The sequence below is a fragment of the Cyprinodon tularosa genome, unplaced genomic scaffold (assembly GCF_016077235.1).
Source record: "Cyprinodon tularosa strain WSP-4 unplaced genomic scaffold, ASM1607723v1 ctg589, whole genome shotgun sequence".
Lineage (NCBI taxonomy): Eukaryota > Metazoa > Chordata > Actinopteri > Cyprinodontiformes > Cyprinodontidae > Cyprinodon > Cyprinodon tularosa.
In genome coordinates, this window is record NW_024039328.1 from 288,999 (window position 1) to 303,579 (window position 14,581).

The following is a 14,581-nucleotide window of genomic DNA, read 5'->3' on the forward strand; positions in this document are numbered from 1 at the left end:
AACACATTATATTTTAGTACACTTACTATTTTGGGGTGGGAAAAACGTAATTTAGGTATTTTCAACAAAATAAAATGGTCGACCCAGATTTATATCTGGATGCGGATGCAAAAATGAGCTGATGGCGCATGCTCAGGATGGATCGTGCTTCTGGGCCGGATCGGGTAGTGACAGTGATGTTCAGACACAGTCTATATGTCCGATTTTTTTTATTTTAAATGGCTTCCTCCTGTTTACCTCAGCTTGATGTTGCCACCACGTTGTTTCCCAAAACATACTGCACATTCATGGTACATCATAGATCAGTGTATTCTCATTATGAGTTCGTATGAAATCGTACGAAAAGTTATGCACCGTAATTTCATACGTTTTGGACGTTTTTTTTATTCAAGAACATAGAATTTAAAATACAATTAGCCCTAACCCTGACCCTAAGATATAAAACAGCAAGCCACGTAGTAAGAGACATGAAGAAGTGATTATTGCACTGTTTTTCCCATTTTTACGTCCGTCCGCGGATCTGTTTTTTTTGTCTGTCTGCCTGCGCATGCGCACTGATCTGGTTTTTTGAGGAAAAACGTCCAAAACGTACGAAATAGTGTTCATAACTTTTCGTACGATTTCATACGAACTGATAATGAGAATATGTTGTATAGATGTATATAGTGTTTATAGTTTGCCTTCATTCATGGCTTTACACATGTAGGGCCAAAAAGGCTAAGCTTTGCCCCAGTTTAACCAATGCTACTTTTTTGTCCTCATGGCTTTACAAAACAACAACAGACCTTGGTGTATTTATTTGAGTTTTACATGATGGATCATATTGCATTATTGAGGATATTTATATATATGTATATATATATGACCTTTTTTATGAGATTACTGAGGTTTCAGGTTAGGTCTGGACTTTGATTAGACCATCCAAACATGTGACTATGTTCTGATCTAAACCATTTCCTTGTAGCTCTGTATGATTGGGCTACTACTGAAAGTCTCAGGTCTGTCCTCAGTCTTCAGTAGGTTTCTACCAGGATGATCCTGCTGCTTGGCTTTGACAATCTTCTTACCTCTGTGAGGACAGTTGTCCCCACAGCAGCTACCATCAGATGTCTTCGTATGGATGCTTTGTTCTTGAACTTATTCACTGACAGTTTTCCATCTAACCATATGTTTTTAATAGGGTTACTTTCTACCAGATGACTGTGTCACCCTTATGGTCTGCAGCAAAATGTGATCGCTACTTCATTTCAATTAAATCAAGCAGCAGCACAGGAGCACCACAGGGGACTGTACTCTCACCTTTCATTTTTAATCTTCACACCTCTGATTTCCAACACAATCTCGGTTAAGTATGAAGTTGTAAGTTGTATCAGAGAGCAACAGGAAGCTGAGTACAGGGAGCTTATGGACCACTTTTTGGAAGAGTGTGGAAACAATTAGGGCTGCAACTAATGAATACTTTGCAAATTGATTAATCTATTGATAATATTTTCAATTAATCGGTTAATAATCGGATAGCAAAAGGTTCCTTAAACAAGACTTTTTACGAAATTAAACCAGGTACAGTCAGAGATGGCAAAAGTACTCACTTTCCGTACTTGAGTAAAAGTACAGATACTTGTGTTAAAAAAATACTCTGGTAAAAGTGGAAGTACTGATTAAACTTCTTTACTCAAGTAAAAGTAACAAAGTAAAGGCTTGTAAATTTACTTAAAGTATAAAAGTAAAAGTAGAAACCACTTTTTTCATGCCGTTGCCTACATTTTAAATGGATGTCTGCCAATAGGACTAGATCTCCGTTGTGTTCATTTTCAATCATCTCGTCGTCCATGCTACTATGCTAACGCCACCGCCACCAAGCTGCAATGATTTGCCGCCAATGAATACCGCCGAATCTGTCGATTCATCTTGTAGTGGTGCGTCAAATGCAACGTAGATTCCCATCCAATTAGATTGAATTTGGTATTGATGACGTGAAAAATAATAACGGTAACTCCATTGAAATGATTCAAAACTAAAGTAACGAGCCAATTTTTTAAAATGTAAGGAGTAGAAAGTACAGATATTTGTGTAAAAATGTAAGGAGTAGAAGTAAAAAGTCACCATAAAAATAAGTAGGAAAGTAAAGTAAAAATATCAGAAAAATCTACTTGAGTACAGTAATGAAGTATTTGTACTTCGTTACTTCCCATCTCTGGGTACAGTGCACACTTCACAGCAGATGCCGCACCAAACCTCCTATCGATCTCCCACTCCATCTTCCCCTCATTCGTGAACAAGACCCCAAGATACTTAAACTCCTCCACTAGGGGCAGTACATCCTCCCTAACCCAGAGAAGGCACTCTACCCTTTTCCAGCTCAAGACCATGGTCTCGGATTTGGAGGCACTGACACTCGGCTGCGAACTGCTCCACTGAGAGCTGTAGATCACGCTCTGATGAAGCCAATAGAACCACATCATCTGCGGATAACAGAGATGCAATCCTAAGGCCACCAAGAAAGCTCCCCTCACTCAGCTGCGCCTAGAAATGCATACAATTTTTTAAATCTTAAATGCAAAATAATATATATATTTTTACAATTTTGATATAATTACTGCTCCAAGTAGGTTGCTCTGTCAGCTAAGGTCATGTTTTACAGTCTCTATACTACAGTTGACAATTAACTGATTACTAAATGACATTACAGTAATTTCAATAATCAATAAATGCAAATAAGCCAAATAATTCTTTCAAGCCTAGAAACAATAATCTCATCATGAATCTGAATAAAATGAGGGGAGGGGGGTGATTTCGGAATAAACAGAAGCAATTCAAACACTTTAAATTAGATGAAACTGGTAGAAAAACTGGACACGGAATATAAATTCATCAGTGTTTGACAACATCATTGTTAAAACGTCTAGTAGAAGGGACAGAGCAGACTGTTCTAAGAAAAACTCCTTCAGTGTTTGCAGCAAGATGCCGCATGTCATGTATCTTTAGTAATTCTGCTGTTGAGAGTATGATCTGTTGCCATCATCTGTTGGAGTAACAGCATCAAAACAATCATTTAAAGGAAGCTCAACAGGCTAATAGACAAGGCTAGCTCTGTTCTAGGAACTCCTCTGAAGAGGATTTTACTAAGAGTTCTTCATTAAATGAAGAACATTGCAGACGACCCTGAGAATCCTCTGAAGAGGATTGTTAAAGATCATTGCCTGTTTCTGCTGGAGGTTTCTTCCTGTTAAAATTGAGTTTTTCCTCTCCACTGTCGCTAGAAGCTTGCTTAGTGTGAGGGATTGCCTTTGAGTCAATGACTTGATGCAATCAACTAGTTTTCCTTAGATAGAAAACTGAATCAATTTGACTGGATGATCTGGTGAACTGTAAAGTGCCTTGAGATGACATGTGATGTGAATTGGCGCTATATAAATAAAGTGAATTGAAACAGAGTCCTTGGTGCAAGGCATCTCCCTACAAAGCGCTACAGGAGATCCATCTTGCCTGCAGCTATGGATAAGCTTTAAGATCAAAACAACAGTTAATGTTCCTTAGGGTTCAGTAAATCGTTTACATTGATGTTTTATTTATTTAATGGAATAAAATTTGGAGTTTACATCAGTTAACATGTCAGTACTAAACTGTTAGATATTTTATCTGACCACAGCGAAATTCTTCCACAGGTTGTGGATGTGTTTCTTGAGTTCACTGGAAAAAATCTAAATCTAGATAAGTATTTTTTTCTTAAAATAAGTGAATTTGTTCAGGAACATTTTGCTAATGGAATAAGTCAATTTACAATTAAATAAGAAAACACAATTGCATTGTCTTATTTCTAATTCCAATGGCAAACTATCTCATTTTCAAATTAAGGGTAACAATAATTTAAGAAATTTTTACTTATTTCTAGATAGTTTTTTCCAGTTTTAAAATACATCTTGTGGGTTCCTCGACAACAACTATTTCTATTTTATTGTTTTTAACACTTTCAGAGTCCCACCTCATGTCCCGCCTGAGTTGTGGATCTGTGCTAATCTTCCAGATACCAAAGGGCCTTCAGGCTGCTTATCTGATACATGCTCTCCGTTCAGAGCGGACATGTCCTATCATCGTTTTACTCTAAAACTTCCCTGCGATATCTTTTTCAACCCTCCTCTGCTTCAGATTCTCCATCATAACTGACCTGTCAGTTGTGGTTATTGGTCTTTGGGATTCTATTTGATCACTTAAGTTTTCAGACACAGGTTAGTTTTAGCTGCTGATCCATATAATGATAAAAATGAACTAATACAGAAATGTCTGTAAAATCCATTAACCGCAATAATACCACAGTAATAATAATAATACAAACATCATCAACAATTAATGTACTTAATTTAATATATTTGTATTTGATATTCTTATATCTTAAAATACTATATGAAGAAAAAATTATTTACATCTTTGTTTTTATTCAATTCAGTTTATCTATATAGCGCCATTTCACAACATATGTCATCTCAAGGCACTTTACAGTTCAACAGATTATACTTATTGTTTGGTTTACTTTCTGTAGAGGATCTCCAGACCCATATTTGTTGATCGGTGACTCTAAACGGGGTCCAGGCACCAGCTCTGGTAATCAATGCTCAAACAAACATCTGAGGACTACAGAAAACAGTTAGATTCATCATGGGATTAAACCAAACCCAGGTGGACTCTGGTTGGTGACTAGATGTCTGCAGAATCAAAACAGAAAACAGGTGGACTTATCAGAAGCTTTCATTTATTTATTTATTTTTCAAGTTCACCTCATCTGTTAATTATAAGCTTGGGAATGTGAGCTAAATAATGCAGAAATAAAACTCTGAAGGGATATTAATATTTTTCCAAGGTTGCACAAATTCATCTCGGGCTAAGAGGGCATTATTGGAAAGGGAAGAAACCATAAAAGACACAAAATTTCCCATTGCATCTTTTGTCCTTCTCTATTTCCGCTAATTATCAGGGGCTCTGGAAGCTGCTGCTCTAACGCTTTTCCTTCTCACATATAAATGCCCTCTGGTGCCCAATCCAGGGGTGCAGTGTTTTGCACATCTACACCTTATTAAATCTCTTGAACATTAATCCAGAGTTTTTAACTATTTCCATCAATTAGTTAATCCATCAGCTATGATTTTTATCTGAACACTGTGGCTGATGTGCATGGCACCAATTCATTTTATAGGTCATGGGATTATAAAAAAGTAACAATAAGGACGCTGTTGTTTCACTTGTAAAAAAGTGAGTGAATGTCTGTGAATGGACGTTAAAAGCCTAACGCACTTGTTTCCACTGAAGTCATGCGTGGACACTGAGCACACCCTGCAGAAGGAGACTTCAAGTAACACATGACAGGCAGGTTGCACAAGAATACACGGGCAGACACACGCACACGCTCTAGGAACTGTACCAACATGCATCCTGTCGCCATTTTCCCCAGTTAAACCGCTCGCCCAAGATTCTCGGCCAAGGGAGCACACACCCCTCTATGAGTTTTCTGAACAAACACATGGCAATAAATATGATTTATTTCACTAATAGTAAAGAGGTTCGGTGTCGCAGATGTGCTTAGAAATATCCCTGGTTGATGTACAAAAGGGAAGGGGGACATTTTTCGACGGAGTGGAATGAAGCTTTAATAATTTTGCCTTGTTATGGCAGGCGGCTGCAAACAGAGACACATAGCATGTCTGTTGATTGACATGTGACGTATCCACACAGGTAAGAGCACGGCCTTGAAATGCGCCGTTCTCCACCTTCTCGTCCAATCAACGCTCAGAAGGGGCGGGGCATAGCGCCGTCAATCACGCAGGGAGCGTAAGGGTTTGAAACGAGAGGGAGGGGGAGAATCCAATCCGGTTTGAGCTAGTTTTTCCTTCCAATGGACCAGTAACGTCTCGCGGCGCTGTATCTGGCTGTATTGGCACAGCTTTATCCAGAATATACCGCTGCATTTTCTGTTCCATTTACTTTAAATTCGGCTCATTTTTTTCATCTTTTTTTTTTTTATTTTTCGTTATAAATACTCCCCCACACAAACCAACCATGCCTAAAAGGAGCAAAGTGAGTAGACGGATATACTTCATCCATTCAGTAATAATGTATTTATAACCCAGTGTTGCAATCGTGGATTAATGGTTTGGTGTTAAGCTGAGCGGATCATCCGCTGATGCAAAATGCGAGTTTTGTGCAGGAAGGCGGCGTGTTGCTGTAGTTTTTGTTTGTAGTGCTCTGTTGCATGGCTTGTTGTTCGTACGTGCAGTGATTATCTTAGTGATTTCCACTCCGCCTGCTTATCTTTCTCTCCACTTACAGCATAAGGAATCCCCGCTAAAGCAGAATGCAGTTGCGTGAATGTGGGGTGGTTGTTTGTTTTGTCGGGCAGAGGTGGCCCGCTGCTGCTGGACGGCGTTTCTGCACAGAAAGTTGGCGGCATATTGATTTGTTTTCTCTGAGAACCAAAGTTTCATGGAGGGAAACGATATAAAGAGAGCAGAAAATTAGGAAAAAATGCGCGCTGGGTTTATTAGCTTCATGTTTATTTTGTGAGGTATTAAAAGTGTATAGTAAACTAAAAGCTTTAATTTGGCTTTCCTTCATTAAAACATCACTTGTTTGATTGTTAAATATGTGTCCGCCATCATTTCCTGGAGAAAAACTCCTGTATAGTTGGACATTCGTCGTGCTCAGTGAGCGCTTCCCCCTGTGTTCAGGACGGCTCAGGCCACTTGGAGGTTATGCAATGGCGAGCCTTCGTCATCGCAGCGCTGCTCCTGTTGCTGGGGCTTCTAGCATATTCTCCTAGCAGCATCTCAGACTCTTTTCAAACTCCTGGCGGGAATCTGCCGTCTCTCACTTCAGCTCGGACTTTAGCCCAGTCCCATTTATTACCGAGAGAAAAGATGGAGGCGGAGTCCTCCTCCCCCTCCCTGCCGGAACGCTGCTGTAGGAAAGCTGCTAGCAGATGCTGGAGGAGCGCCACCTCGTGGCAGAAACGTGAACTTCCATGCGCTTCGACACACTTCCAAACTGTATTGATACTGTCTCACAGAATACTGACATCTGCTGGACATTTAGAGACACTACAGGCAGCTTATTAGACTAAAGAGATGATGATGACCTACTACAATGATACAATATAAGTTATTGTATTATTTCATATCTATGTTTAAATTGAAAATATCTTTGATATTTTTAGATGTAGCCAATAAATAATGTAAACTTATAACGTGAAAATTTAGGGGAAGATGACGACGCTTGTAAACTAGGATTTTAAATCTTATTTTTAAAACAATAAGTAGAGTACAAACAGTCAATAAACTAAGATGATAAGTTTATTTACTGAATAAGTTGAGTGATAACTGAAAGGAAAAGTATGACAAAACAATGATATAATTTAAATTATTGTATGTTATATTGTATTATTTCATATGTATGTTTAAATTGAAAATATCTTTTATATTTTTAGATGCAGCCAATAAGTAATGTAAACATATAGTGTGAAAATTTAGGGGGAAATGTGAATGACGATGCTTGTGGGGTATGATTATAAATCATAATTTTAAGATGATAAGTGCAGTAAAAACAGTAAATAAACTAAGATTATAAGTTTATTTACTAAATAAGTTGAGTGATAACTGAGAGGAAAAGTAGGACAGAACGAGAAAATTAAAATAAAAGCTCAACGACTGAAACGTTCCTATTCCTTTTAGGCTGCTTCAAAATTCTTGATAGGTTTTATGTTAAACGGCAAAAGAGACATTTTTTCAGCAATTCATCAAGTTGACAGATACGTTTTTAAACACAGTTTAGTGTGTCAGTCAGTTAGAAACAACTCCTGTAGTGTTTTGCTCTATGGGCTCCATGCATGCACAGACGCATCAGTGTTGCTGGACTCGTGTGTTTGTCGGAAGCCGGAGTTAAAACGACAAAAAACAAGCCGGAAAACAAAAAGGATTTATTTGTTGTGATTTTACCTGTCGACTCAGCACAGAAAACAATTGATTTTAATTATTCGCATGCGTGGTAAAGGTTTGTTTAGTTAATAACCATTGGGCAGGGGTCTTCAACGTTTTCCAGGACAATGACCCCAAACTGATGGCGAGATGGAGCGGGGACCCCCTAATTATAAGGATCCTTACACAGGTCCTATAGTCACTCCATTACATATGGAGTAATGTAATGAAAGTAATTCTCCCTGGGATTATTAAAGTGTTTCTGAATCCTGGTTGATGGGACAAGTGTTGTGAATGAAATGGTGCCCAGCTTGAAAGAGCTCCTGTCGCTGAATGTGTGCATTGATTACTAAAAGACATCTTCTGCCTCCTTTTATCTGTTTACTACAGTGTGTTAAATTCATGTTAATGTGGATTTAAAGACATTTCAATTAGTGGAAAAAATTGTAGGTGGGATATAAAAAAAAAGTGTAATCAACCAAAACTTTCATGAGCCTCATGCAGTACCTCCGTGGACCCCCTAGGGGTCGTGGACCCCCTGTTGAAAACCTCCACCATTGGGGATCCTGATTGAGTTGATTGAGCTTTGATACTTAAATGAAATTTAATGAAATTGGATCTTTGGTAAATGTTCTCCAGAAAATAACTGGATCAAAAGATTATAGCTTTGCATGCGTAGTTAAAGACAGTAGGAAACTAGCTAAAGTTTTAGATGTATTAATTAAACTGGAAGCAACTTAGGGGTTTGACCTGCTAATCAATCTAAAGAAAGCAAAAATAAAATACAAATTTTAACTACTAAGGAATTATATGTATATTTTGTTTAAAACGTAGATGATATGCTGCCATCAGCCCTGTTAGATCACACCTTTTTGATCACTTTAAAGCACAAACGTCATGCAAATTGTTAAGTAAAGCTAAAAAGATGGGTTGGAGGTTTGCATCTTTATTGCAGAACAGATGGAAATGTGCATTTTGCATTCAATAGCTAATATCTAAACCTGTACTACACACCCACTAATAGTTTTTATCCTTTTCTTCCTGTGTGTTTACAGGCAGCAGCAGGAGGAGACTCAGCGGTAAGAATCAATACAAATACTATGATTTGATGTAGGATATACTTTATGTTGGATGGGGGTAGTAAAATACCCAGTAGGGGTCACTAACAACGTATTAGGACATGCCAAGAGTTTAACATTTAATCACTGTTTGTTTGTTTTATCCACAGCCCAAGAGGAGATCTCTTAGGTTGAAAGATGTAAGTGCAGAAAAGTGCATCCGTTCACTAATAAACCTTTAACTGTTGACAGTGCTGTACTGTATGTTTTCATTTTTTTTTTCACAGAAACCTGCACCTGCAAAAGCAGAGGCCAAACCCAAGCCAAAGGTAGTTATTTTTTTTGTTAAGCTTTAAGTCGTAGGAAAATTATATATAAATGTCAAGTCATTCTGGCTTAAACTTGTATATAAATGTATGCTTTATCAGACCATATTGTCCCAAAAGTTAGAAATTTCTATTTAAAAAAAAATCCTGTCTTAAAGTCCTTTGTTATTTTTTCCGTTATCTTATGCAGGACAGTTATTTAAACGTCAGCCTGTAAACCTAAATTCATCGTATATCAACGGTCATCTGTCAAATTTTTTTCGGTCATAGCATCTTTATTCATATGTCGCAGCTAATATACACAGCGGTTGAAATAAAAAACGTCTCAGTGTTCACGAGGATGGACGTCTGTGTCTTCAGCAGGCGTAGAGCTAACAGAACTGCCAGCGTTGCGAGGCAAGGGCTCAAACATGTACGGCTGGAAGCCTTCTACACCGAACCAAGCTTCTGCCGCCCTGGCGTCCTCTTCCACAACATCTCCGTCCCGCTTTCCTCCTCTAAATAAAAAATGGATGACGGAGGAGACTCATCCACGACCTCCGACACCAAACTCTCCTCCTCTTGCATGTTTCCTCTGTCCATAGCGTTCCTTGACAGTGTCGTTGCTAAGTCACCAATTTAGTGCTACTTGGTCCCAATGGAATTTCCCATTGGGAACCTACTAGCACCAAGTTGCTAACTGGTTAGCAAGATACTTCCGACAAACCGGGAACAATCAAACTTGCTTGCGAACCTTCCGCCATAATAATCCCGCCCCCTTGATAATTGACCAATCACATTCACTTTATTCACTCGTGTAAAGTCGGGCACCACTCAGGAGAATTCAGACAACGGTTAGAACAGCCGCTTCCCTGCGACTTTAAATGCAAAGCTTCCTTATTCAGGAATAGCTCATTAGTTTGGTGTTTCTTTTGTAGAAGGGACCCGTTAAGGCTAAGAAAGCCAAGGAGGTGGAGAAGGCCAAGCCTGAGGAAAAAGCACCAGAGGCCCCAGCTGAGAACGGTGAAGCCAAAGCTGAGGAAGAGGTGAGGCTTAGATCACCACGGATGAGCTCCTAAAAAGGAAACACATCTTCTCAGAGTCATTTTCATCTGTCTGTTCTGTTTTCCAGGCTCCCGCTACGAACGCAGCCGATCAGAAAGATGAGGCAGCTGAATAACATCACTCCAGCTCTGTCTTTTATCAGTGCTCCCTGTACCTCTTTTCTTGTACAATTCAGGGGAATATTTTTATCGACTATTTTCTAAATACAGGTTTTTTAGTAGTTTGATTGTAGAGAACACTTTTTTTTAAAACGAAACACCAATTTGGACACAGGGAAACTCATCATACCCCACACTTTTACATCCACGAGATTATGCGGACATCGTTACTGTCGGTGGGTTTTATTTCAGGTCTAAATGTGAAGGAGGGGGGGTACGGGTGGGCAGACACGTCAAACACGGAAGCTTGACGGGCGGGGGCAACAACTGGAAGAGCTTACCTGCGTGGAGTACATTCCATAAGCTTTATAAGGGACAGTCTGTAGTGCGTGGGGGGGTGGATGTCATCGTACAACTCATTGTTTTCTTGTTTATATTGAAGAACAGTGTTTTAGAATGTTTGTAAGTTTTTTCTTTTCCTATTTGGTCATTCATGCAGTTTTCTTAACCATCGTACTCAATAAATCCTAAAATTCCTAGTTCTGCGGCACCCCCATTTGAAACTGTGCATGTGTTGGTTGTGTCTGTCGTGTGATAGCATCGCAATAAATTTGTAAAGCTGCTGTGCTGAAAGAGTTTTCAATCTGCAGTATGTAACGGTACCTTGTAAGGATGGTTATAAAATGATCTTGTTCTTTAGCCATGCTGAACTAGTATTTACATTAAAAATCTCCTGAGGTCGGCTGCCTTACAGCCAACAGACAAACTGTCCTTTCAAACCAACAGTAGCCATATTTCTGTGGGTTTTAGGTGTCTGTATCGAGTCCACATGTGCAGTTTTTTTTATTTGTCTAGAGTTGTGCTTGTGTAATGATTGTTAAACCAATAAAACTCAGTTGGTAGCTGTTATGTTGTTGCTTTCTAACGAGTCGATAATTGCAGCCCTTTGAAAGAGACTGAATAAAGTTAGTTACTGAGGAAAACAAAACGATGCATTTTAAATGGAATAGCTATGAAAGAGTTGAATATTAGCCAAGAATAGGAACGGAAAGTTTTCTGTTCATTGCATGTTGCTTAAACAACATGTTTTGATAACATTTTTTGTATTGTTTTGGTATTTTACTTTTAAAAGATTCCATTATATTATTTAGAAAAGGGTGTCTTAAAGATAAAATGCAATGAAAATATGAGGCCAATATCAGCACCATGGATAGCTCCACAGTAGCCTGCAGCTTTCAGCCAGTTTGTACTGTTCTTCTGTTATATTCCTAAATTATACATGAAGTTAACAAAGAAATAATGATTATTATATTTCAACATTCACTTGAATATCACTTGGTTGAATATATCAAGGTTTTAATTAATATAACATCCATTCCCCTCTACAGTTGCTCTTCTACCAAAGCCTTCACGGGGTGAAATTAGATTTTGGGGTCCTCTATTTCTAGCAGTGATTATTGCTGCAATAGACAGTCCGACTATCAGATTAATCACAGACCTACAGACTAATTGCAGCTCTTGCATTGCTGTTTAAAGTTTCTTATTGATATGCCTCATCATTTTGTGTTACTAAATATAATAGTATGCAGTTTATTTACATTAAAAGTTTGTGGGTTGTATTTTATGGTTCTAACTGCAACAGCAATGTAAACAGAACAACAACTATCAAATTAAGTTGATTTGATGAATCTAATCAGCAAAAAACAGACTTTATTATATCACATAAACAGTATCAGACTTGTCTTTTTTTTTCTCCAAAGATAAGTTTGTCTCGGATTATTACACTGGTTCATTTCGATTTTTAAAAATACCTAATTTTTAATAAATACACAATTTCATCATGCAATTGTGTTTAAGAAATCATCACGGATTCAAAAACCATTGTTTTTTGTGTATTAATGCACCCCTGTACAGACATTCTGACAGGGGTAAAGCTAAACACTAACTGGGTCACTAATGGCAACGAGGTTAAACATTAAATGAGATTATCATATGGGCACCAAACGAATGGGTTTGAGTTTTTAGGTAAGTATGCTACCAGCAAAATTAATAAGAGTGAAAACATGGGTTTTCATTCCAACAGATTAACCCTGGTCTAATCTAACACAGTATGCTCTGACCAAAGGGGAAAAGTAACCCAGCCTGTTTTCAGTAATATCACTCTGATCAGAGGATTGACTGGAGTATGATGGGCAAAAATTATGTTTTTCCTACTAAAAATAAACATTTTGTTGTGGCCAGAAAACATTAACCCTGAAAATGTGGACTTTTTTGGAAACTAGCTGGAAGAAAATAATTATTGAAAGAACGTCTCAGAGAGTCCATTTTGCAGTGAAGCAAGTGAAACCGAAATACAACTTTTTGGTAAATGCAAATTGTAGTGACTATTTGTACAAAACTAAAATTCAAAAAACTTTGAGGTGAATCCTAAAATAGTCAACTATTGCAACATGGATTCTGGTTTACGCAGTCCAAAAAGATAAAAAAAAAGAAAAAAAAAAAGGTCAAAAATCCAGTTCTTTGCTTGTTTATTCTCCTTTCAGACAAAACAGGTTACAGGCTTCACTGGATTCTTCTATTGCTCTCACTCTTATTCCTGCACCCGTTCTTTGATTGACTGACTGATTGATTGAAACTGTGACTAAAAACTGGTAAAAAAAAACAAACAAACATATGACTACCCACGTGCATAATAAGCTACCTAAGACCTACCTATTTATACTGTGAAACACCCGCATCCCAAGCTAAAATTAATTAAGTGAATTACTAACCAAAACATTCTAAATAACAAATCAAAACAAATAATCTAAATTCTAAGATTCAACTTAAAATGGAGAAATAACTCCTCAACAAATAGTTAAGTTACTCAGAAAATGGACACCCAATATGAACACAATGATCCAATGGTAAAACATGGCGATAGCAGCATTGATGTTCCTCAGTAGGGAAAGGAGAGCTGGAGAGTGGATGGGGGGGTAAATGAGTTAAAACAGGGGAATCCTTGAAGGGAATCTTAGAAGCAGGAAAGGAAATACTAGGTTATCTACCACCTTTGACATAAAAGAAAACCAGATTCTCTTAAAGAAGTTGCTGTAAATGATTTAAAATGGGAGTTTTTCAGTTGAAACTCAAGTTAAATTTAACTGTATGTATAAGATTAGTTACAGAAACTATTAAAAACACAAACCAATGGAAAAATCTTACATAAACAGATTCAAACAACTATATTTTCGTAATGCTGTAACAGCCTCTGAGGCTTCAAAAGTGAGAATAACCAGGACTTGAGATGAAGGGGGATGGCAAAAAACAAACAAAACAAAAAAAAAAAAAAAACAGTAATGGCAATAATATTGCCCTTTCAATATTTAGCAGGCTGTGGGCTCAGGAGTAGCCTGAGCCAAATAAATAAAATCAAAGAAGTGTCCTACCATGACTATGAAGCTGATCCCAGTGGGAAATGAGTCCCTAACTCTGTAGGACCAGTGATAGCCATGCCAGTCCAGGGACTGACTGCAGTTCTACTGTAAGGTGCCTTGGTCAAGGTCAATGACCGGAAAACCTAACATGTACAACCACACCATGCATATTGCTTTAGGTTAATAGAATATATTCATTAGGATATGTATGCACCCCCCCTCCCCTTTTTTTCCCCCAGCTAGACTACTAAGAATAACTACCTGGTGATTTAAAGAGGATAACTTCTGTTTACCTTATTGAGTGTATATGAGGTCCAGTCTCCATATGGGAACAGGTCCTGGCAAAATACTGAGAAGACATATTTGACTGCAGGATATTAAAGTACATTTATCAGTTCTGAGGACGTCCAGTCAGTGAGAAGCAGCCTGTGTTGCCCCCACTGGAACCAGTAACATGCAGCTGACTGGTCTGAACCTCTTAGCTTTTGGTAGAAAAACTGTATGAATGATCTAGACCTGAAAATAATTGAATAACATGCCAAGGTAACAATCATGCCATGCCACCTAACTTCACTGTGAAATTTGTGGAAATAAAGGCTTTCTATGCATTTATCATGTTAGATTTTTCCACAATTTTCTTTCCTTCCATTCGAAAGATATATAAATGAACTGCTTTGTGAT

At 38.0% G+C, this 14,581-nt stretch overlaps 1 protein-coding gene across 1 annotated transcript; it reads left to right on the plus strand.

Annotated features, from left to right (window-relative positions):
• The first annotated feature begins 5,881 nt into the window (after window positions 1-5,881).
• LOC119797551 (non-histone chromosomal protein HMG-14-like) lies at window positions 5,882-11,117 on the plus strand. Its single transcript, XM_038306669.1, has 6 exons — window positions 5,882-6,066; window positions 9,014-9,037; window positions 9,187-9,216; window positions 9,304-9,345; window positions 10,260-10,367; window positions 10,454-11,117. Exons 1-6 carry the CDS (start codon window positions 6,049-6,051, stop codon window positions 10,499-10,501), a joined length of 270 nt encoding a protein of 89 aa, XP_038162597.1. The 5' UTR covers window positions 5,882-6,048; the 3' UTR covers window positions 10,502-11,117.
• The last annotated feature ends 3,464 nt before the right edge of the window (window positions 11,118-14,581 follow it).

Coding starts and splice junctions, on each gene's coding strand:
- LOC119797551 (XM_038306669.1), top strand. Junction 9,038..9,186: donor CAGCAGGAGGAGACTCAGCG/GTAAGAATCAAT, acceptor TTTTATCCACAG/CCCAAGAGGAGATCTCTTAG. Junction 9,217..9,303: donor GATCTCTTAGGTTGAAAGAT/GTAAGTGCAGAA, acceptor TTTTTTTCACAG/AAACCTGCACCTGCAAAAGC.